The sequence below is a fragment of the Phocoena phocoena genome, chromosome 13 (assembly GCF_963924675.1).
Source record: "Phocoena phocoena chromosome 13, mPhoPho1.1, whole genome shotgun sequence".
Lineage (NCBI taxonomy): Eukaryota > Metazoa > Chordata > Mammalia > Artiodactyla > Phocoenidae > Phocoena > Phocoena phocoena.
In genome coordinates this window covers 70487525-70512341 of record NC_089231.1, presented here as the reverse complement: position 1 = coordinate 70512341, position 24817 = coordinate 70487525, and the positions used below count along the sequence as shown (strand labels likewise).

Below are 24817 nucleotides of genomic sequence, written 5' to 3'. Positions count from 1 at the left end.
TGCAGTGAGTCCCCATTCAGACAGGGCAGGAAGTACGTCAACTGTGATTTAAAATACTGTTTGTTTATTCACCAGTCTGTCCGTGGCAGGTGCTGCGGTCTACTTGGCCATGTCAATCAGGCTCTGCAGGGAGGTGGGCACCCAGGTCTTCTCCCCCTGCACGAACACCACGCCCCTATCGATGTAGATGACGATGCGGCCGAAGGTGTACAGCTGCTTCCCTTCGTGTCGCTTCCCGATGACGGGCATGAAGACGATGTTGTGCTCCTCGGCCTTGGTCTCAATGAGGTCTTTAAAGTTCATGGGCACGGAGCTGGCAGCCACGCCGATGCCTCTCTGGGCCATGTTCTCAGCCTCTCGTCGTTCCTGCATGGCCTCGTACTGGAAATCCTTCCTCCGCTCCGTGTGGGTGAGGTAGGCGATGTTCTCCCGTGCTCCGGGCTGCATGTAGGCACCTGGCAGATAGAGGCGGATGAGGGACAGGTCCCAACATGACAGAAATGGAGACGCCGACTTGGCCTAGGGCTGGGTATGCCACAGGCACCGTCTCCTAAGGCCTCCTGGTGCCTCAGAGCACAGGTTTAAAATAAACCAGATGATCAAGCACCTTGGGGGAAATGTGGCCAGCTGGCTGCAACCAGAGATTATTAAATATTCCACATAATAAAGAAGCATCAGCAAGGGATTTATTCTTATGGGCCAGAAACCTTGACAGTCATTAGCCACTGTTCTGTTCCCTTCTTGCTATAGAGGTTTCACTCCACACTTCCCCCAGGGCAGCTTTTAGAACCCTGAAGACATATGGCCTATACATTTAACTTACCCATACAGGCCCCTAGCCCTGGAAGAACTTTATATCCGGGGAGCTGAAACACAGATGTTTCAGCTTCACAGATGAAGGGATAATACAGGACCATATTTGCCTCATTAAATACAGTATGTGTCTGAATTCTAACTCTGTTTTCATGTAATAGGCTAAGTAGAAAGAATTAAAGCCTCGCCTCGGGAAATAGAAATTACAATCCCAGCTGCCACTCTGTAGTTCTGTGACCTTGAATGAGCTCTTGACCTTCTCTGTGAAACACGGCTAGACTAGGTGCTCCATTGGCCTTTGCTTTGAGACGTGAGCACACTCTTCACAGACGATTGGCTGAGTGGCTCCCAGGCAGAGGGACTTGCCTAGAACTGAGTAGTTCGGGAATAGATAGTAAACGAACCAGCTGCCTACTTCTGACACACCAAAGACACCCATCTACTGAGTGCCATCCACGAACAGTACGTACCTTGGTCCCCCTAGGTGCTTAGTAAAAACCTGGAAGTGGGTCCTCACTACTGCTTTACAGGTAAAGAAAATGGGCTAAAGAAGTTAGTTAAGCAGCTACTAAGTGTTGGACTGTCACCCAGCTCCACACCATGAGCTGTTACACTGGAGTGGCCACAAAATGCCGGCCGGGCAGACACGCCGAAGAGCCCAGATGGAGCTTAAGTGAGTGCCCATTCAGGAAGAACGCCCCTCCCAGCCCCAGGAGGTGGGGGAGTGGCCGCTAGCTAACTAAGTAATGTGATGGGTCTTGTGGCAAGAGTCTGTGTGCCCTGCAGGCGACGGTGAGCCCACTGGTACCTGAAAACCCTGTCGTTTCCATGCTCAGAAACGTGGAGCTGGCCCAGGATCTCCATAAAATGGAACCCTCACTCACCGACATTGGAGGACACCGCCCTGTTCATGATATCAAGTGCCTCGTTAAATTTGTCCTTGACGGATGGGTGCGCCAGCACTTGGTCTGAGAACATGGACTTCCAACCCAGGTACCACTTGGTGATCTCCTCGTAATTTGGGCTGTTACTGAGCCAGGAGCACAGCACCTGCCAAAAGGGAACAAATATGAAACCTGCATCCACAGTGGCAACGAAGGGGAGCAGAACTTCCAAAGGGGCCACCTGTTTTGTTTGGGTCCTGCTCCTACAAGCTGATGATACCTGCAGGGGCTCAGCTCGGTAGCTAAGTGCCCTGCCTGTAAACTGCATCTCGGCCTCTCACCTACACACGCGATACCAGTCCCCACCTTACAGGGCTGTTGAGGAGGGGGTGGTAATCAGACCAAGTGCTTAGAACAGCATCGGGCACATGGCAAATGTTCCTGCCCGCCTCATTCTTACCTTGCCGTGGAGTTTACCTTCATTGTGTGGCCACAGCACTGCCACCCAAGGCTCCAGTGACTCCCTCCCTGTCCCCAACGCACCCCAACAAAGCGAAACAAAGCGTACCTGAAGCCACTTGGGGAAGAAGTGCTTTTCAAGAAGCCCCACCAGGCTGGAGACAGAGATCATCCCTTCCCAGTCGATGACCCAATAAAAAGCATCCATGTGCTGCTGGTGGGGGTTGATGACCAACTCCCCGAGGCACATCCCTGGAAGAGAAACCCAGGCTCTAAGGCAAAGCCGCATAGCAGTGGCAACACCAGACAATGTCGGCTTTCGATCTGCTTTTAAAGGTCAAGTTTAAGCTCCTGTGGCTTTTCTTCTCTAATCCAGAAATAGCTCTATTTTTAGAATCCAGTACGACAAAAATTTCAGAATACCTGTGGCTATACTGTCAGAAAAGGCCCGAACCGGACCAATCTGATGTGGTTAGTGCAGAAAGGGACCTGGTTAACATTTATATTCGGCCTCAGCGCACAAAACGCCACCTCTTATACTGAGAAATATGCGCTCAGAGCTCAAAGGCCATGTTTTCAAGCAGCACCGTCATTACCGCCAGCCACAGAAACCAGGCACCGAAGCTGCTCGACTTGGATGCATCTCCCAGTTTCCTTACCCAGTTTGGGCACTATGTTCTTGACCATGAATGCTTCCCAGGAGCCGGGGGTGAAGACATCTTTCCAGGGCTGGAGGATGAGCTTGGCCGAGGAGTCACTGGGGTGCCACTTCTGCAGGGCGCTGGCCAGCTTGCTGCGGATGGGGGAGTAGAGCGGCTCCAGGCGCGCCTGCATGAGAGGCAGCCACGGGTGGATCCACGAGTGGATGGGGACGGTGTCTGTGAGCGGGTTCCAGTTTTCCACCTGCAGGAGGAGTGGGGGAAAGGCAGCAGTGAGAGGATGAAGAGAAATGCGAAACGAGCCCCCGTGCTTCCTGATGACAACCGTTTCCCACACCCGGCCTCACCTCCTTCTGCAGCTTGGGGAAGACGAGCTGGTCCAGAATGTTATCCAGGATCCACACGGGAATGATGTGCACCCAGCTATCCAGAAAGTCCACCATCGGGTCACAGTTCCTCGGTTGCCAGTGAGTGACGATATTTCGAACAAACGGCATCCAGACTTCCCATATCAGCCTACGCGAGAAAGGCAGGGGGCGGCTGCCTAAAAGCACTGACTGGTTTCCACGTGTGCAACAGCGGGGCAATCCAGTCACAGAAAACCACCGGACTGGCCCATGTGTTGGCCAGACGTGCGCCTGCCTCAACCCCGCTCTCCTGCTGCCTGTCTCCTCAGTAGCACCTGCCGGGTCCCGCCCCCCAAGCGTTGTGTGCTTCCCCAGCTGGAGCTCTATCTGCACAGCCAACGCCCCTCGTGCTTTAGGGTCACAGCTTCAACGTCACCTCCCCCGAGAGACCTGTGCCCCCCCCCACAGGTGTGCACCCTTGTCATTCTCTACTGCTGGACCCAGGTGGCAGCCTGGATTTATCTGTCCACTTCCTTGGTTACCACCTGCCTTTTCCCCTCACTGGAGACAGGCCGTCTCTTCACTCCCAGGGTAAGGCAGCACGGAGCACAGGCAGATCGTCAACGGCCACTTGACAGGTGTGCGGTGAACTAATGAATGAATTCGTGGCCAGGGCTCATACAGGCATTGCCCCCCCCCCCCCGTCCCCCCGCGAGGAGCACCTGTGGAAGGCATCTGCAGAGAGGTCCTGCCCGCCGTGGGACAACAGCTGGTCGTTCTCCAGGAGGCTTTTCCACTTGGAGATGATCTCGGTGCCATACGTACAGTCCTGAGGAGAAACACAGCAGCTGAGAGGCAGCCGGCTGATGGCCCCCTTGCCCCCGGGCCTGCCCCGGAGGAGAGGCAGCGCGGCGGACTCCCCGCCCACTCACCTTGAGGGGGTCCCACTCCTTGAAGTAGTCCTTCATGAGCGGGTAGACGATGGCCACGGCCAGGTCCACGCGGTCGGACATCCTGTACTCCTCATAGTACTTGTCCTGCAGGGTCTCGAAGATGCGGGCGCACTCATCCAGGGTGAGGGGGTCACCGCAGCCGGGCTGCAGGCGCCGCTCGCACTCCTCCACGAGCCCCAGGACCTTGCTCAGGTTGGAGATGGCCCGTTCCTCGTGCTCCAGGACCTCCGACACCTTTTCCAGCTCGTGGGACAGGTTGACCACCATGTCTCGCTCATACTGCAGCTGCCGGTCGTTCTGGATGATCTCCTGCTCTGTGAGGTCGATGAGCAGCTGCAGGTTGTGCTCCAGCTCTGGCAGTGCAAAGCCGGGGGCCTTGGCCTCCTTGCCGGGCTGGGGCGGCTGCTGTGACTGCAGCGGGAGCCCGTCGTCGGGGACGCTGTGCTTGTGGCTGATCTGGCTGTAGCTGTAGTAGACCTTCTGCTCCCGGCCCGTCATGTCTATGACCTTGGAGAAGGCGGCAGAGGGCACGTGGGTTAATGCTCCCACTGCTGCCCTGTTAGACACACACCTGAGCCCGGGGAAGGCACAACGCTAGTGGGAACGTGTCAAAACCACACCGTTCAGCAGAGCTGGAGAAGGGCGGTGTTTCTCCAAGTGGGGCCTGGGCTGCGCTAGATTGGAAGAGACTCCAGGGACAAAACAACCAACCGGTTGTTGATTCGGTCCCTCTGGGCCAACCGGATGGAGAAGACTTTTTAGCAAAACTGATGAAATATGAATGTGGACTATTTAGTTGAGATGAAAATCTATTTTCATGGAAAGTAGAGGCTGTACTGATCAAAGCAGAAAAAAATGCATATTTAGACAAAAACACCTGGAAGGATGTACATCACAGGTGTGAAAACCAGTCATTTATGGGAAAGGAAAGTTATTTCCTAATTGTCTAAAATGTACTGCATACTGCTCTGTAGTAATAGTTTTTTAAATTTAAAAACAACATGAAACATACAAAAGGCAACCGAGGAAATGAGCTAACTTCAGTGTCTGAAGGAGACTGAAGAAACGAGAACGTGGTGGTGAGAGTGTAATCTCTGAACCACCTGTATTACAAATACCTGGGGGAAAATAACGGAGCACGAGGCCTCAGGCCCCATCTAGATCTACAGCCTCAAAATCTCCAGCTGTGACCTGGACATCTGCGCTTCTCACCAGGTCCCCAAGTAACCTGATACACAACACCCTGACCTTTGAGAACCCCACTCGACTTTCTGTAATACCCACACACTGTATCTCCTACGCTACGTCCCGTACAAGAGACATCTGTCACCAATGTTCTCTGGCCACTAGGGACAGTAATGGAAAAGCTCAGAGACTATCCGTACAGGACAGTGGTAATCATCTTAAATGCGATGCTGGGACGCCCTGAGGGCCCACTCCTGCTCGAGAAGTGAGTTAGTGCAACCTTCCCATGATTTAAGAGCCTTGATGACTTTAACCTGTGACTGCACTTCTAGGACTCTATCCTTAACAGCTGTAAAACAAAGACAAGCCTTTATACACAAACTAACCTGCCCCGAACCAAACCAGAAATGTTAAAGGTCTAGCAACAGAATGACAGCATCATGAAATTCACTGACAGCAAGCTCCAGAAAGCTGGGGACATTGTTCGATTTAGCACTCTCACGCCACAAGGAGCGCTTGGCACAGGGGTGGGACGGCGATGAGCGTGAGTGGGGAGTGGGCACAGGCTGCTTCACGCCACAGATGCAGCACACACACAGCCGGGATGGAAGGCCCGCGGGAACCTTACGAGCAAATGTTCGGTGACTGCTCCGGTGTGTGGGATAACTGTGTGTCTTCCAAGCCCCCACCCTGGACCAGGCATCCACGGGCCCCATACCTTGACCTGAGAAAGCTCCTTCTGGGGAGCAGCGAGCTTCTTGCTAATCCTGCCCTTGGCTTTCAACTCTTCCACTGTCTTGTAAGAGTATCTGGGCTTCTTCTTGCCTCCACTGGGGTCTTTCCTCCACTGGCTCAGCTCCTTCTGAAATTCCTGAGTCAGAGGGATACAGTCCATCACAAGAAGGAAGGGCCACTTTTTACCACAGGTGGGGTCGGTGAGACTTTCACAAGGTTCTGTGCTGAGGACCGTCTGTGTTAACACAACCCAGCCAAGGACACTGCTTGACGCCCGCTCCCCGCCCTTACCTTCCCCACACACCCAACCTTAAGTTCTCCCCAGGGCTTCCTGCAACCACACTGCGGTTACTTGTCGACCGCGTCCCTGTCCACCAGGCTCCACACCCGTTCAGCGTGGGACACCAGCCTCCAGCACGGTGAGTGAGCGAGCAGATGAACAAACACCAGTTGAAAGGGGCACAGACAGCACCCGGCCCGTCTCCTGACTCACCTCCTCGGCTTCTTCTTCGGAGTCAGCCATGGGGAAGTCTTGCAGGGGCTGAGTGGTGCGCTCCGAACCGTAAGCCCCCACGGCGCCCTTCCCCTTTCTCTGCTTGGCTTCGATTGGGTTGATGATACCTGACAAATTTCAGCAAAAGACAGAGACTTCAGGTCACGGCAGTTGCCATGTGTGTGAGCCACTCAGGGGGACCACACTCCTGGGTCCTTACTCAAGAGGACGCACCACCCAGGAAGGAGAGTGCACTTCTGCCCTCATGACACTGTTCCGCTCCCGGGTGACCGGAAGTGTCTGTGCATTTATGCTGCCACAGAGCAGGGTGCGGATATCACCGTACATATGTCCTGAACACAGATTTCCATTTCCACTTGGATTCATTGTTTTAGTGGATGGGAATATTCATTTATAACTGGAAACTCTGGCATACTAGAGTCTACACTTCGTTAATTTGGAAGCCTATTAATACAGAAAGGGCAGAAATTCAGATAATATTAATTCTGATTAAAGTGAGGTGAATCTGCCGTTTAATATGAAACTCCGTCTATTTTACTCAGTACTTCATGTCTCCCATGCTTAACTTGTTCTATAACATGTTTAAGCCTTGGAAATAAATGTGTCTTTCCTGTAAAAAAGTTTACAAACAGGACTACAACATTTCAGTGAAGAACTGCCCTCACCCCAAACTTCCCACCACACCCCTTCCAGCTAGTACCGTGGAAATGCCACGTTAGAACATCCCTCATGCATTCCAGGTCACCTTTTCCATCTTCACTCAAGTCCATGGATTTTTCATACAGCTAACAGTTGCCTGTCCTGCCCCTTTGTGAGCAGGGACCACAGACTCCTATGCCTTCAGGGCCCAGAAACATTAACAGGAACAAGGAAAGTGGGCTGGGGTGTGGAGAAGGCTTCCAGAATAAGGCCGTGGCTGCTACCCGGGGCAGGAAGATTCAGCGAAACCACTCACCGCCAAGCAAATCTAGAATTCAGATTTTTAAATACTGGCAACCAGTTTTGATTTTTTTAGAAACAATGGGCGGGCCAGAAAGAGGCCTGTTTTCAGCCTGTCAGCCTGCAGCCTATTTGAACCCTAACCTCTCCCTCCTGCTAAAATAAGTGTATTTTATGTGACTTGAGTTCTGATAAGTGCAGTGGCTTGGAGCACAACTGTCACGTGCTGCCAGAAAAGCGAAAAGGCAGAGAAGAGGCAAACCACGCCCCAGCTGCTCTTCCGGCCTTTGCCTGGCCGCCCTCGTGTGAGACGGTGGAGTGGGGGTACCACACCTTGTGCGTTCTTCCCGAGGCCTCTTCCAGGGACATAGCCCATCTTCTGAAGAAGCTTCTGTCCAATTCCTTTTGTGTGTCTTTCCCAGCTGCCAAAATCCATGAAAGACTTGGTTCCTCCTGCAAAACCTTTCTGGCTGGGTTTAAAATTGCCACCCTGAAAAGAGGAAGAAAAATCAAAAGAAGGAAAAATCTAAGGAAGAAAGGTTGGCTGATGGGAACATGGCTGGCAGTCACAGAGCATTGTTGTACAAACCAAACATAGCTGTGATGTGTCTCAGGAAAGAGACAAGACTGCACTGCACATATCACCCCTCAGGGAAACCTACCTCACAGGGAGAGACCCACACAAGCGGCCTCCAGCTGAACCCCTCCCCCAGCAGATGCTTGGGCCAAAGTGATCTTCCAGGGGTATTACTAAGGTCACAGTCCTTCAATAAAAATGCTACCGTTTTTAACTTCTTTGGTCCGAAATCCTTAGGAAATTCATCCTGCTTAACAGGTTTCTCCTCATCGTCGGAGCCGTCCAGCTCTGGCTCTTCTGCCGCCCCTTTCTTGAGCCCCGCGCTGATGAAGTTGACTGGTGCCGAGTAGTCGCGGGCCCTGTGGGCAAACACAAGGCCCCACGGGGTCCATGAGAACTCTCTGCAGGCATCCTCTTGGAGCAGCTTTGCTGGCCAGAGAACTTCCTTAGGGCGGACCTCGTGGGATCCACTTTAAAGACCAACCCATTGACTCGTATCAAAAGGGCCCCAGTAATCACGTTTTTGCCTGATGTGTTCAAGTCAACTCCGTGGCTTAAGAGTTACCAATAACAGAGTTGCCTTAAAATTGTAAATATGATGTGACTGTCCACCTTCCTTTTACGTTTTTAAAAAATTAACTTACTTCAAAAGCATTTGTGACATTGAGTCGAGATGGCATTCCCCCCAAGACGCCAGGAGCACATGTACAAATGGAGCGGCTCTCAGAGAACACCTGCTGGAAACCAGCAAAGGACCTCGGACACCAGAAAGGACAAGAAGGAGCTCCGCGGAACCAGGGAGGACAAAGAAAGACAAAAAAAAAAAATGCAGCAGGACAGGACCTGCACCCCTGGGAGGGGAGGTCTCGTCACGGGCGGAGAGATCAGCCGGGACAGAAAGGGAGTTTCGGAGGCTCAGAGGAGAACGCAGCAACTGGTCCGTGACAGGCAGGACAGAGTGAGAACTAGGCGGACGGTCTGTGCCACAGCCCTACACACCCCAGCCTGAGGCCTGTGCCCGCTGGGACGGGCAGGGGCTGCGTGCCCGAAAGTGGGGTTTAAAGAACAGACCCGGGAAGAGGCCTGCTGCTGGCTGTGCAGAGACGGGCTGTAGGGGTGGGAGTACAGAGCTCTGCAACCAGGAATGCTGGTTAAAGCAGCCCAGGCCGCCACAGAAGTGAAGTGCCATTTTTAAGAGGCACACAAAGCGCAGGGCCACCACCGCAGCCTCTTCCCCCACGCACGGCCCCTGCCTCCCTGGGCTCTGGGAGGGGCTCCTGTCGAGGCAGCCCGCTCACCTGAGCCGGCTCGTGCGCTCCAGCAGCCTCGGGAGCAGATGCCCGTGGGTGGCCCGCACGCAGAGGTGGGGCTGAAGCCACAGCTGAGCCCCAGGGGCCCTGAAACTACGGAAGAAGAGCTGAAGTCTCTCGTTGCGGCTGCGCGAACTCGATTTACACCTCTGCTGGGGGCTTTATAAACTCAGCTCCTGCTGAACGTCCAAGAAGACATCCGAGAGGACAAGTGCCCCCTCGGCTGAAACAGGCCTGGCTTCAGCAGCCGAGGGCTCCGTGGGCACATACACGCAGGGCGGGGCGGGGCCAGGCCAGAGTCGGAGCTGCCCCCGCAGCAGGTCCAGGTGCAGCACTGCTGCGGTCCTGGGACCTGTTCAGTGCATGTGCACTGCTGGCCTGGTGAAAACAACGCCTGAGCGTCACCGGGGCCAACTGCCGGCTTACCATAGTTAAGGTGGGACCAGTGCCAACAACAGCGTACTTTGTAAGCCCACGCAGCGGGGGAAGAGTGACACAACAGAGCACATTCACAGGTGAAAGCTCCCATGGAGGAATACTCAGTGGCTTCTCTCCCAGTGGGAGTGCTCCAATCCCACCTACCTTGCACCGCAGATCAGAAACAGCTCAGAAACAGATCTGGGGGCTTCTACTCCAACAGCTAGGGAGCAGACACTGCCCCTGACACGGCAGTGATAACCACAGAGCAAAGAGGAGGCCTCACTCGACAGCCAGTGTAGGCTCTGGTCACAACATCAGTCACACCACCTATCGAAGGGATAACGGCCAGCACTGAGGAAAGAGGTGGCAGACATCCATACTAAAGGCAACACTTGCACTAAAAACATATTAAACCCACGCAGGCTACACAGGGACATCCCCACTTAAAAAGAGCCTTCCAGGGACTTCCCTGGTGGCCCAGTGATAAAGAATCCACCTCACAATCCAGGGATGTGGGTTTGATCCCTGGTCGGGGATCTAAGATCCCACATGCTGTGGGGCAACTAAGCCTGCACGCCTCAACCACTGAGCTCACACACCTCAACCAGAGCCCGCATGCTGCAAACTACAGAGCCCAGCCCTCTGGAACCCGTGCACCACAACAAGAGAGAGAAAACCCACACCCACAACTAGAGAGAAGCCCACGCACCACAACAAAGAGCCCGTGCGCCACAACGAAGATCCCACGTGTGCCGCAACTAAGACCCAACACAGCCAAAAATAAATAATAAATGAAATAAATATTGAAAAAAAACTGCCTTCCAAGACAGTCTGAGGGCCTGGCGTCAGGAGGAGGAACCCCCAGGGCATTTAGCTTTGAAGGCTAGTGGGGCTTGAGTGCAGGAGTTCCACAGGGCTGGGGAAACAGAGACTCCACTTTTGAACGGCACACTTTTGAACGGCACACACAAGGTCTCACATGCACTGGGACCCAGCACAAAGCAGTACCTCCACAGGAACCTGGGCTAGACCTACTTACAGGTCTTAGAGGGTCTCCTGGGGAGGCAGGGGTCAGCTATGGCTCACTGGGGGGGCAAGGACACTGGTGGCAGAGGCCCCAGGGAACAGTGGTCAGTGTGAGCTCTCCTGGAGGTCCCCATTTTGGCACCAAGACCTGCCCCCACCCAACAACCTGCAGGCTCCAGTGCTGGAACGCCTCAGTCCGAACAACCAGCCAGATAAGAACACAGCAGAGAGGCTGCCTAAAGTACTGAGCTTAAAGCCACCTCTTCACACAGCCCTCCCCACCAGAGGGAAAACACCCAGCTCCACCCACCACAGGGCAGGCATCACTCCCTCCCACCAGGAAGGCTGCATAAGTCCCTGGACCAGCCTCACCCACTAGGGGGCAGACACCAGAATAAAGAGGAACTACAATCGGAGACCACAAACACAGAAGGACAAAATGAGATGACAGAGAAATATGTTTCAGATGAAGGAACAAGATAAAACCCACAAGAACAACTAAATGAAGAAGATACAACTAAAATGAAAAATACACTAGAAGGGGGACTTCCCTGATGGTCCAGTGGTAAAGAATCCGCCTACCAATGCAGGGTACACAGGTTCGATCCCTGGTCAGGGAACTAAGATCCCTCATGCTGCAGGGCAACTAAGCCTGTGCGCTCTAACTACTGAGCCTGCGTGCCTCAACGAGAGAGCCCACGTGCCGCAAACTACAGAGCCCACGCACTCTGGAGCCCATGCGCCAAAACTAGAGAGAGAAAACCCGCACACTACAACTAGAGAGAAGCCCACGCAGAGAGAAGCCCACATCACAACGAAAAGCCCGCGTGCAACTAAGGCCCAATGCAGCCAATAAATAAATAAATATAAAAAAGATACAGTAGAAGGGATCAATAGCAGAATAACTGAGGCAGAAGAACAAATAAGTGAGCTGGAAGACAGAGTGGTGGAATTCACTGCTGTGGAACAGAATAAAGAAAAAAGAATGAAAAGAAATGAGGACAATCTCAGAGACCTCTGGGATAACATTAAACACACCAACATTTGCATTATAGGGGTCCCAGAAGGAGACAAGAGAGAGAAAGGGCCTGAGAAAATATCTGAAGAGATGATAGCCAAAAACTTCCCTAACATGAGAAAGGAAACAGTCAACTCCAGGAAGTGTAGAGAGTCCCATACAGGATAAACCCAAGGAGGAACCCACTGAGACACATGTCAATCAAACTGACAAATACAAAGAAAAAATATTAAAAGCAACAAGGGAAAAGCAACAAATAACAAGAGAATCCCCATAAGGTTATCAGCTGATTTTTCAGCAGAAACTCTGCAGGCCAGAAGGGACTGGCACGCTATATTTAAAGTGACAAAAGGGAAAAAAAACCTACAACCAAGAATACTCTACCCGGGACATCCCTGGTAGTGCAGTGGTGAAGACTCTGCGCTCCCAATGCAGGGGGCCTGGGTTTGATGCCTGGTCAGGGAACTAGATCCCCCATGCAAGCAGAACTAAGACTTCACATGCCACAACTAAGGAGCCAGCAAGGCTCAACTAGGGAGCCCTCAAGCTGCAACTAAGGAGCCTGCCTGCCACAACTAAGACCCAGCACCACCAAATAAACAAACAAATTAATTAATTTTTTAAAAAAAGAATACTCTACCCAGCAAGGCTCCCATTCAGATTTGAGGGAGAAATCAAAAGCTTTACAGATAAGCAAAAGCTAAGAGAATTCAGCACCACCAAACCAGCTTTACAACAAATGCTAAAGAACTTCTCGAGGCAGAAAAGGCCACAAACAGAAACAAGAAAATTATGAATGGGAAAGCTCACCGGTAAAGGAAAACATACAGTAAAGGAAAGAAATCATCCACACACAAATATGATATCAAAACAAGCAACCATGAGAAGAGGATAGTACAAAGGCAAGAAATGGGAAATGCATCTAAATTAAGAGACCAGCAACTTAAAATATCCTTGTGTGTGTGTGTGTGTGTGTGTGTGTGTGTAGGCTGCCATATCAAAACCTCATGGAAACTGCAAACCAAAAAACTACAATAGATCCACACACAATCCAAAGCAATCTGAACACAACATTAAAAACAGTCATCAAAGCACAAGAGAAGAAAACAAAAGGAAAAAGACCTACAAAAACAAACCTGAAACAATTAAGAAAATGGCAGTAAGAACATACATATTGATAATTACCTTAACTGTAAATGGATTAAATACTCCAACCAAACACTGGCTGAATGGATACAAAAACAAGACCCGTAAATATGCTGTCTACAAGAGACCCACTTCAGATCTAAGGACACATAGAGACTGAAAGTGAGGGAATGGAAAAAGGTATTCCATGCAAATGGAAATCAAAAGAAAGCTGGGGTAGCAATACTCGTATCAGATAAAAGAGACTTTAAACACTGTTACAAGAGACAAGGAAGGACACTACATAACGATCAAGGGATCAATCCAAGAAGAAGATATAACAATTGTAAATATTTATGCACCCAACATAGGAGCACCTCAATACGTAAGGCAAATGCTAACAGCCATAAAAGGAGAAATCGATTTTACAGCCCACTTTTATCAATGGACAGATCATCCAGACAGAAAATCAATAAGGAAACACAGGCCTTAAATGACACACTAAACAAGATGGACTTAACTGATATTTATAGAGCATTCCATCCAAAAGCAGCAGAATACACATTCTTCTCAAGTACACATGGAATATTCTCCAGGATTGATCACATGCTGGGCCACAAAGCGAGCCTCAGTAAACTTAAGAAAACTGAAATCATATCAAGCAACTTTTCTGACCACAATGCTATGAGATTAGAAATCAACTACAAGAAAAAAACTGTAAAAAACACAAACACATAGAGGCTGAACAATATGCTACTCAACAACCAACGGATCACTAAAGAAATCAGAGAGGAAATCACACAACACCTAGAGACAAATGACAACAAAAACACAATCCAAAACCTATGGGACACAGCAAAAGCAGTCCTAAGAGGAAAGTTTATAGCAATACAATCTTACCTCAGGAAACAACAAAAATCTCAAACAACCTAACCTTACACCTAAAGCAACTAGAGAAAGAAGGACAAAAAAAACCCAAAGTTAGCAGAAGGAAAGAAATCATAAAGATCAGAGCACAACTAAATTAAATAGAGACAAAGAAAACAACAGAAAAGATCCATGAAACTAAAAGCTGGTTGTCTGAAAAGATAAAACTGAAAAACCTTTAGCCAGACTATCAAGAAAAATAAGGAGAGGGCTCAAATCAACAAAATTAGAAATGAAAAAGGAGAAGTTACAATGGAAACCACATAAATACAAAGGATAAGAGATTACTACAAGCAACTACAATTCAATAAAATGAACAACCTAGAAGAAATGGACAAATTCTTAGAAAGGTACAATCTCCCAACACTGAACCAGGAAGGAATAGAAAATATGAACAGACCAATTGCAAGTACTGAAATTGAAACTGAATAAAAATTGCCAACAAACAAAAGCCATCCAGGACCAGATGGCTTCACAGGCAAACTACATCAAACATTTAGAGAAGAGTTAACATCTGTTCTTCTAAAACTATTCCACAAACTTGCAGAGGAAGTTAACATTCCCAAACTCACTCTATGAGGCCACCATCACTCTGATTATCAAAACTAGACAAAGATATCACAAAAAAAAAAAAGAAAAAGAAAGAAAATTACAGGCTAGTTTCACTGATGAACATAGACGCAAAATCCTCTACAAAATACTAGGAAACCAAATCGAACAATACATTAAAAGGATCATACACTATGATCAAGGGGCACTCATCCCAGGGATGCAAGGATTCTTTAATATCTGCAAATCAATCAGTGTGAAACACATCAACAAACTGAAGAATAAAAACCATATGATAATCTCAATAGATGCAGAAGAAGGTTTTGACAAAATTCAACACCCATTTATGATTAAAAAAAAAAAAAAGAACTCTCCAGAAAGTGGGCATAGAGGGAACATACCTCAACATAATAAAGGCCACATATGACAAACCTACAGCTAACATCATACTCAACGGTGAAAAGCTGAAAGCATTTCCTCTAAGATCAGGAACAAGACAAGGATGTCCACTCTTGCCACTTTTATTCAACATAGTTTTGGAAGTCCTAGCCATGGCAATCAGAGGAGAAAAAGAAATAAAAGGAATACAAATTGGAAAAGAAGAAGTAAAACTGTCACTGTTTGCAGATGACATGATACCATACATAGAAGATCCTAGAAAACTACTAGAGCTCATCAATGAATCTAGTAAAGTTACAAGATACAAAAATACACAGAAATCTGTTGCATTCCTGTACACTAACAAAAGATCAGAAAGAGAAATTAAAGAAACAACCCCATTTACCATCATCAAAAAGAATAAAATACCTAGGAATAAACCTACCAAAAGACCTGTACTCCGAAAACTTTAAGATGCTGGTGAAAGAAACTGAATATGACACAAACAGATGGAAAGATATACCATGATCCTGCACTGGAAGAATCAGTATTGTCAAAATGAATATCCTACCCAAGGCAATCTACAGATTCAATGCAATCCCTATCAAATTACCAATGGCATTTTTCACAGAACTAGAACAAAAAATTTTTAAATTTGTACGGAGACACAAAAGACCCCAAATAGCCAAAGCAATCTTGAGAAAGAAAATTGGAGCTGGAGGAATCAGGCTCCCTGACTTCAGACTACACTACAAAGCTACAGCCATCAAGAGTATGGTACTGGCACAAAACCAGAAATACATATCAATGGAACAGGATAGAAAATCCAGAAATAAACCCACACACCTATGGTCAGTTAATCTACAACAAAGGAGGCAAGACTCTACAATGGAAAAAAGAGTCTCTTCAATAAATGGTGCTTGGAAAACTGGGCAGCTACATGTAAAAGAATGAAATTAGAACATTCTTTAACATCATACACAAAAATAAACTCAAAATGGATTAAAGACCTAAATGTAAGACCTGATACTATAAAACTCTTAGAGGAAAACATAGGCAGAACGCTCTCTGACATAAATCGCAGCAATATCTTTTTCGATCTGTCTCCTTGAGTAATGGAAATAAAAATAAAATAAACAAATGGGACCCAATTAAACTCAAAAGCTTCTGCACAGCAAAGGAAACCATAAACAAAACGACAACCCACAGAATGGGAGAAAATATTTGCAAACGATGTGACTGACGAGATTAATCTCCAAAATCTACAAACAGTTCATGCAGCTCAATATCAAAAAAAAAAAAAAATCAAAAAATGGACAGAGGACCTAAACAGACACTTCTCCAAGGAAGACATATACATGGCCAAGAGGCAACTGAAAAGGTGCCCACCATCGCTAATTATTAGAGAAATGCAAATCAAAACTACAATGAGATATCACCTCATACCAATCAGAATGGCCATTATCAAAAAATCTACAAACAGTAAATACTGGAGAGGGTGTGGAGAAAAGGGAATCCTCCTACACTGTTGGTGGGAATGTAAATTGGTACAGCCACTTTGGAGAAGAGTATGGAGGTTCCTTAAAAAATTAAAAATAGAGCCATCATATGATCCAGCAATCCCACTCCTGGGCATATATCTGGGGAAAACCATAACTCAAAAAGATACATGTACCCCAATGTTCACTGAAGCACTATTTACAATAGCCAAGACATGGAAGCAACCTAAATGTCCATTGACAGATGAATGCATAAAGATGTGGTACACACAATGTTCACTGCATCTCTATTTACAACAGCCAGGACACGGAAGCAACCTAAGTGCCATCAACAGATGAATGGATAAAGATGTGGCACATCTATACAATGGAATATTACTCAGCCATAAAAAGGAACGAAATTGAGTTATTTGTAGTGCGGTGGGTGGACCCAGAGACCGTCATACAGAGTGAAGTAAGTCAGAAAGAGAAAAATACTGTATGCTAACACATATATATGGAATCTTAAAAAAAAAAAAAGGCTCTGATGAACCTAGGGGCAGGATAAAGATGCAGACGTAGAGAATGGACTTCAGGACGTGGGGAGGGGAAGGGTAAGCTGGGACGAAGTGAGAGAGTAGCATTGACATATATACACTACCAAACGTAAAACAGATAGCTAGTGGGAAGCAGCTGCATCGCACAGGAAGATCAGCTCGGTGCTTTGTGACCACCTAGAGGGGTGGTATAGGGAGGATGGGAGGGAGGGAGACGCAAGAGGGAGGAGATATGGGGATATATGTATATGTATAACTGATTCACTTTGTTATAAAGCAGAAACTAACACACCATTGTAAAGCAATTATACTCCAATAAAGATGTTAAAAAAAAAAGATGTGGTACCTATATACAATGGAATATTACTCGGCCATAAAAAATAATGAAATAATGCCATTTGCAGCAACATGGATGGACCTAGAGATTATCATACTAAGTGAACTAAGTCAGACAGAGAAAGACAAATATCATATGATATCACTTATATGTGGAATCTAATTTAAAAAATGACACAAATGAACTTATTTCCAAAACAGAAACAGACACACAGATCTGGAAATCAAACTTATGGTTACCAAAGGGGAAACGTGGGGGGAAGGGATAAATTAGGAGACTGGGATTAACATATACACACTACTGTATATAAAATAGATAACTAATAAGGACCTACTGTGTAGCACAGAGAACTCTACTCAATATTCTGTAATGACCTATATGGGAAAAGAATCTGAAAAAAGAAAAAGCATTTGTTTCAGACACTATTTCAAGTAGAAAAATCAAACAAGAAAGACATTCTCATAAATAAAAATCATAAATAAATAAAATATATTAAGAGAGATTATATGAATGTAAATTACATTAGCAATTATATCAATCAGATTCTTAGAAAATCTCATGTCCATTAAATTTGTTTATGAAAATTAAAATACCTAAGAGGGACTTCCCTGGTGGTCCAGTGGCTAAGACTCCGTGCTCCCAACGCATGGGGCCCAGGTTGGATCCCTGGTCAGGGAACTAGATCCCACATGCTGCAACTAAGAGTTCGCACACTGCAATAAAGATCCCACATGCCACAACTAAAATACCCCACATGCCACAACTAAAAAGATCCTGCGTGCCGCAACTAAGACCCAGCGCAGCCAAATAAATAAATAAATAAAAATAAAATATTAAATAAATAAATGAATAAAATACCTAGGAAATTAACTCTGTGAGATGGAAAGTATTGATTTTAACCCTGAATGCCTCAAGAACAGTAGTTACAATAAGTCATTAGCAACAGTTCCCTTCTGTATGAACTGGAGCTGATAGCTTTCTATTATGTAGTTAAAGGGAGAGAAAAGATTCCAAAGAAAAGCCCCGGGAATACAGCAAAATAAGGCGATGCTTTACAAAATGACTAACGTAGTAAATAAACATCCCCACGGCAGCAATAAAATTCAGAGAATTTTTTCCTAAGAGATGCAATGTAAGAGCCCAACTCTAGAGTCAGACAGGCCCAGATTCTCAGCTTAGCCGCGTGACTTTTGGCTGCTGTTTCTTAATCTGTAAAATGGGGTGATAATAACGGTACCTTTCTCGGACTTCCCCGGTGGTGCAGTGGTTAAGAATCCACCTGCCAAATGCAGGGGACACAGGTTCAAGCCCTGGTCCGGGACGATCCCACATGCTGCGGAGCAACTAAGTCTGTGCACCACAACTACTGAGCCTGCGCTCTAGACCTCGCGAGCCACAACTACTGAGCCCGTGTGCCACAACTACTGAAGCCCACGTGCCTAGAGCCCGAGCTCCGCAACAAGAGAAGCCACTGCAATGAGAAGCCCGTGCGCCGCAACGAAGAGTAGCCCCCACTCGCTGCAACTAGAGAAAGCCCGCATGCAGCAACGAAGACCCAATTCAGCCAAAAATAAATAAATTTATTTATTTAAAAAATAATGGTACCATTCTCATAAGGTCAATGAGACCAGGCCTGTTAAGAACCCAAAGATTTTGGCTGCTATTATTATCTTATGATCTTGCAATTCTTGACCCCTGATCTACTCATCGTCTGCTGTTAAGATTTCTTGCCAGAAGAAAAAAGGTTGAACTGATCTCTGCTCTTTCTCCCCAGTTTCTTTTGTGAAAAATGTACAATATCAATGGGCTGGAGCCTCCAAGCCTCAGGTGGGGACAGGGAGACAAGCCCAAATCTACTACCCACTCTGGTCAAGTGAGTCGCAGCCAACACACACACGACTGCACACCAAGGAGGAGGCTTTCAGCCTGAATCCTCATCCCTGTGCTGCCATCTTAGCCCAGGTCTCCCGCACCTCTGCCAGGACCACTGCCTGGGCCTCCTCACAGAGCCCCCTCTTCCACTGTGGCTCCTCCCCGCCAACTCTGCACATGAGCAAAAGGGTCTTCTCCCCTTCTCCCCAGGTCATACCCTCTCTACACAAACCCACGGCCTCTTCTCAAACTATACTCCCCACTCTCTCCCCGCTTCAGCCCACAAAACCTCTCATATCCTCGTGCTGCCTCCCATCAAGGGCCTTTGCTTACTTGTGCCTCCCCTACCGGCCAATCTTCCCTGACCTCCCAGAATAGGTCATACTCCCTAAAACGTGTTTCCCCTCAGGTCCTAAATCAGTTACACCCTTCCATTGTGTGAGCCTGTCTCCATCCACTAGAGTCTGGGCTCCTGGAAAGCAAGGACTGGGTCGACAGCACAAGGCTTACTATACATAACTGCTCACTTAACACCAACTGATGATCAACCAGTCAGGGAGCAGCGCTCTAACCTAAAGCGGAACTGGGCTCCCGAGCTGATGCCGCAGCTAAGGGACTCAGTGAGGCTGGGAGAGAAATTTACATAGCGGGGTAGCTCCCCAATTCCTAGGGAAGCAGCCCGTGCCAGCCATACCGTTTGCCTCCAAAGCTGGGCCTCTCTTCATCCGAGTCTCGCTCTGCCCACACTCCGTAGGTGGCCTCTTCCTTGGTCTGCCAGTGGCGCTGCCGGTTGGGGTTGAATTCATTCTGGAGATCCCAGTCGGTGATCTCAAAGTTCTCCCGCTCATCCTCGTCATCCATGAGGCCTTGGCCTTCCCCGTCCCGGTACAAGTGGGACAGTGACATGCCCTGTCACTAAAGGAAGGGATAAAAAAAGGTACAGTCTGTGACAAGTCCTGGGAGCGGCGGCACGCTCCCCTCTGAGTTCCCGCTCCTTGCTGCCTTCAGAACTTCCTCCAAACTAAACTTCAAACCAAAAACATATTGTAGAAAACAACAGGTACTAAAACAGGTGGAACAAAAGACCGGTCACAACAGTCCATGCGATTCTTAAGCATGTATTTCCTTGTCAATGTCGTAAAACATCACACACACTCACATACACAATCCTCATAAAAACAACTAAGGAAGTACGTTGTTCTATGTATTATATTGCCTCAGAAATGAGGCAGACATCTTCCTGGACCCCAGAGTTTATTAGTTTTTTCTATTATCGAGTAAAGAGTTTCATCTGGACCTCTGACAGTCGCAGCACAGTGAGTTTTTTTCGAAGACGCTTTCTGAAACACATTATTTGATGAAAGCCTCATCAAATGAGCCTTCGTTTTCTTCACAAAACATGAACCTCTTCTGAGGCGCCAGAAGGCAGTAGTAATTATGAACACGACCTTAACAGTACACAGCTGTGAAGTGGAATACAGATATCATCTCAGGGTAGCTGGGTGATGAGATTCAGCTGTCTCTTAAGTGGATTAACTGCAGTACCAACCTTAGAGCCTGCTTGTAAGGCAGATTCAACGAGATGGTGCTTTAAAATCACTTAGCTCACAATAAGTGCTCAAGGAAGAGCTTGTTATGGTAATTCCATGATTAGGTTCACAGCCCTTCCTATTACTGGATTCGGGAATGAGCCGAGCAAAGTGGCTGTGAAACCAGCTGCTAAAATCACAGCCCGAGTTCAAATCTCCACTCTACCAGGTACTCAGTGTATGAGTATTAAATGCAGATGAAGTGCCACGCATGGGCCACCACACAGCAATACATTCAATATATGACAGCACTGTGATTCGCCTCTAGCAGTTGCTGCAAACAGCCTTCAGGGACGCGGGATGGCTACTTCCCCAGGCGGTGTTAAACTCTGGTCAGCTCTGTTTGAAAGCTTTCCCTGCTTACTCTACTCACTGGTGCACTGGTTGGGTGCTGCCGGTCCCAGCCTCATCCAGGAGCGCAAAAGAGGGAAACATTCTCAGAGGAGGCGGGGAGTCCCAGATACATGGGAGTCACTAACACCGCTGCCTCCTTGGGCACAGAGCATGGGGATAACCACATAGCTGTCACGAGTAATAGAGCCCCCGGGGGGTGCTAAGCACTTGCTGGACGCTTCAGGCCGATAATCTCACATAGGAATCAAGACACTTCTACGAGGAAGGTACTACTAGCGTCCTCAAGCTTCAGATTAAGTAAAGTGAGGCTAAGTTCAATAATTTGCCCTAGGTTCCACGGCTGGCGGGGCTCGAAACCAGGTGGGCCTGAAGCCGGGGCTCGGGTGTCTCCCTGCCATGCTGTCCAGGCCCCGCGGCGGAGACTCGGTGCCTAACTCGGCCCAGGCCCCGACTGCCCGGTGACCCCGCGCGGCCCGCCCCTCTCCCCGCCTCGGCAGAGCCGTCTGCGAAAGGGAAGCCCAACTGGCGAGGCCGAGGCCCACCTCCCCCGAACCGGAGCCCCCACTCCCACCGACACAGAATCCCCCGAGTCCCCTGCCCACTCCCGGGCGCCGCTCACCTCTCTCCTGCTCAGCGTATCAAACACAACTGCCCGCGCCGGGTTAGAAGCGCGCCGCTTGGGGCCGGAACCCGGATGTGCCGGGACAGGCGCGCCGGAAATGACATTTCTCGACAGCGGAAATGTCGCGCAGGTTGCCATGGCAGCAAGGGAACGCTAGGGCGGCTTTGGATCTAGAGTGGCTGAGCTACCAGGGAGGGTTTTCAGGGACCGGAATGGAGGAGGGCTGATTTCCCTGTTGCGCCCGCTTCGGGGCGACGCCCAGCCTGTGACGACGGGTGTGGACGTCGTCAAGCCACCCTAGCCTAGGGAGACTCCTTTGCCAGCCTGAGATTCTAAATCTGCAAAATGGGGATATAGGACTAGCTCATGGGATAGCTGTGTGTGAGACATTGGCGGGGGGCGGGGGGCGAGTTAGAGGTGGGGACGAGACATGGCATTCAAATAGAAATAATGAAGGTCAAAACTGTCTCCTGGATCTTTGGGTCTCTCAGTATAAGCACTGTCGTTGGCACAGATCAGTTGCCTTATACAGGTGTTTGAGGGAGTGAAGGAATGAATGGGCAAACTCTAGAATTCCCAAGTATTCCCGCCAGAAAATCTTTCCATTCTCTTCCTTTCCAACAGGTTGGTAAGTAAATCCATTCAATGATTTAATAAAAATGTACTGAGGGCCTACACTGTGCTAGGCTCCAGGGATCCAGGGAACAAAGAGGCACCAGGCACTCCCAGGGAATCCCTCACCAGCTCTGGACTCTGTGTGGGTACACAGACTCCAGAGTTCTGGTCTCAGCTCTGCCACTTACCAACTGTGGACCTCGGGCAAGGCATTACATACATACATCTTAAGCCTCAGTTTTCTCTTCTGCAAACGGTTGAGATAAAATATGTAAGCAATTAAAACTGTACCTGGTACGTAACAGGTGCTTAGAGAGTGTTAGCTGCTAATTTTTGCTTTGTTTTCTCTCACTCTCTCTCTAAGATGAAAAGATCCAGGAGGCATTGTTAGAGTATACACAGAGCACTGGACTTGGAGTCAAAAGACTTGGGTCTAAGTTCCCATGGTTGTTATTAATTAAATGAGAACCTACATGAAGCCAATTACATGCCAGCCTCTTGCGAACAGGGACCGTGACTTAATGGTCTCTGTATCCCAGTGACAGGTCCAGTCCATGTGCCTTACACATAGACACACACTACATAGTATGTACTCAGGAAAGAATCTGGAAAGTGAGGTTTTAGTAGAGGAGAAGGCGGGGGAGAGAGTCTTACAGACTGAAAAGTCTACTACGGAGCCGAGTGAGGGAAACACGGAGACAAGATAAACCGTGTTGAGCCTGGGCCTGAAAATGTGTATGCTTCTATTTATAAGTCAAAGTCAAAAATAAAAATAAGCCTGGCTTCTCAGTAGCTATGTCCATAGCTCTACAGCAGATTTTATGGATCTGAGTTACTTTGCTCTTGACAGATGGATGCTAGTGGATTTGTTTCACCAAATGGACCCTACCATGTGGCTTCTGGAAAAGGAAACCTTCTGGATGGTTGTGGGGTCATTGAGAATACAGGCTCTGATCAAGTGTGTGTCCCCTAGAATGGGGCAAATGGGAATCACGTGATAGGATGTCCTGAGAAGATGGAAGCATCACTCCTGTGATTTCCTGCCAAGCTGCATAACCTGAATGGAATCATGAGGATACAGAAGGCAAACCCCATTAAAGGGACTTCTACAAAACCACCAGTCTGTCATCTTCAGAAGTGCCAAGGTCATGAAAATGAAAGACCCTACAACTGTTCCAGACTGAAGGCGACTGAAGAGACATGACAACTAAATGCAACACATGACTCTGAACTGGATCTTTTTGCTATAAAGGAAGTTATTGGGGCAGCTGTCAAAACTTAAATGGGGTAAGCTGAGGTTTCCATGGTAGTGATGTGCCCATGTTCATTTCCTGATTTTGATGGTTGTCCTGTGGTTACGATGGAGAATGTCACTGTTTGTTGGAAATACTAAAGTATTTGGTGCAGGGTAGAGGGGCATCACATAGGCAACTAAGTCTCAAATGATTAAGAGAAATAATGTTTTCTCTATGTACTTAGAATTTTTTAAAAGTGAAGGTTCTGGAGTAAAACTTTAGGGCTCCAAATCTCCACTTTGCTGCTTCCTACATAGGGGACCTGGGGCAGGTTGCTTTGCTTCTCTACACCTCAGTTTTCCCACCTCTAAAATGGAGATAAAGATAGCACTGCTCTAAAAAGGTTGTTCCCAGGACCAAAATAAAAAGGGGGAAGGCTAATTAATGCATGTAAAGCCCCTGGCATAGTAAGATCTTCTTAAATGGTTGTGGCTATTTTCATTTAAAAGACCCAATCTCATCTCTCTGCATAGATGGTCTCTAGCCTCAAAGATAGCGGTTTTTCCAGATTTTTGGACTCAAATGCACAGCCTCAGGAAAAGAAAGGAGAGAGGTGGCCAGAGGTGTAGTTTCATGATCTCATACCCAGCCTGGTCTCCTGGCACTGCCCAGATAAACCCTTGATTTGGGACCCAGGGACATCCAGGCCCATGTCTAGATTCCCAATGAGGTGCTCAGACATGTAGCCTTCCCAGGAGGGGGTTGCCAGGCAATAAGGTCCCTCAGCAGAAGCCTGGCAGGGCTCTCGGACAATCATTGGTCCAGCCCTCCCTTCTCACAGAAGAGGCAACAGAGGAGGCCATGCCACAGGGGAGGTACCAGGGCCACACAGACGACTGAAGGACACAGTCAGACCAGTCCTTTCTTTGCTACACGGTGCAGGCACCCACCCACATCATTTCTGTCCACTTACTTGAGCTAATACTTATAGGGTGACTACTGTCTGTTCAGGGTCACAAAGACCTCTGCATATGTCATCTCTTCGATTCCTCAACCTTCCAAGGTCGTTTCTAAGCCGAATCCACACTCCTAATCACCCCTTAGGCAGCTCACACCACACAGCACTGTTTCCATATTGCCTTCAAAAGATTTGGGGGGGGGGAATCCTCACTCAGTTACAACTTTAAATAGGTTGGTACCATAGAAACAATCTGTAAGTGGCATTTCAAAGATGATATATTTAAAGCCTAGCACAAGTACCTTTTCTGGGACATTGACATTCTACAGTTGCACATGGCTTAGTCTTATTTTGAGTTTTGTTCAAAAAATATATATATCAT

The 24817-nt window shown here is 48.1% G+C and overlaps 1 protein-coding gene across 2 annotated transcripts; it reads right to left on the bottom strand.

The window, feature by feature from the left end:
* Nucleotides 1-45: 45 nt before the first annotated feature.
* TFIP11 (tuftelin interacting protein 11) lies at nucleotides 46-21652 on the bottom strand. 2 transcript variants are annotated; one of them, XM_065889348.1, is made up of 13 exons: nucleotides 21625-21652; nucleotides 19757-19977; nucleotides 8271-8424; nucleotides 7822-7978; nucleotides 6529-6656; nucleotides 6019-6171; nucleotides 4095-4622; nucleotides 3885-3991; nucleotides 3163-3331; nucleotides 2816-3059; nucleotides 2266-2408; nucleotides 1698-1863; nucleotides 46-455 (listed from the first exon to the last, which is right to left on the bottom strand). In XM_065889348.1, exons 2-13 carry the CDS (start codon nucleotides 19966-19968, stop codon nucleotides 100-102), a joined length of 2517 nt encoding a protein of 838 aa, XP_065745420.1. In that variant the 5' UTR covers nucleotides 19969-19977; nucleotides 21625-21652; the 3' UTR covers nucleotides 46-99. The 2 variants fall into 2 exon arrangements, with proteins under 2 accessions (XP_065745420.1, XP_065745419.1); XM_065889347.1 differs by lacking the exon at nucleotides 21625-21652 and adding an exon at nucleotides 20612-20676.
* Nucleotides 21653-24817: the final 3165 nt, after the last annotated feature.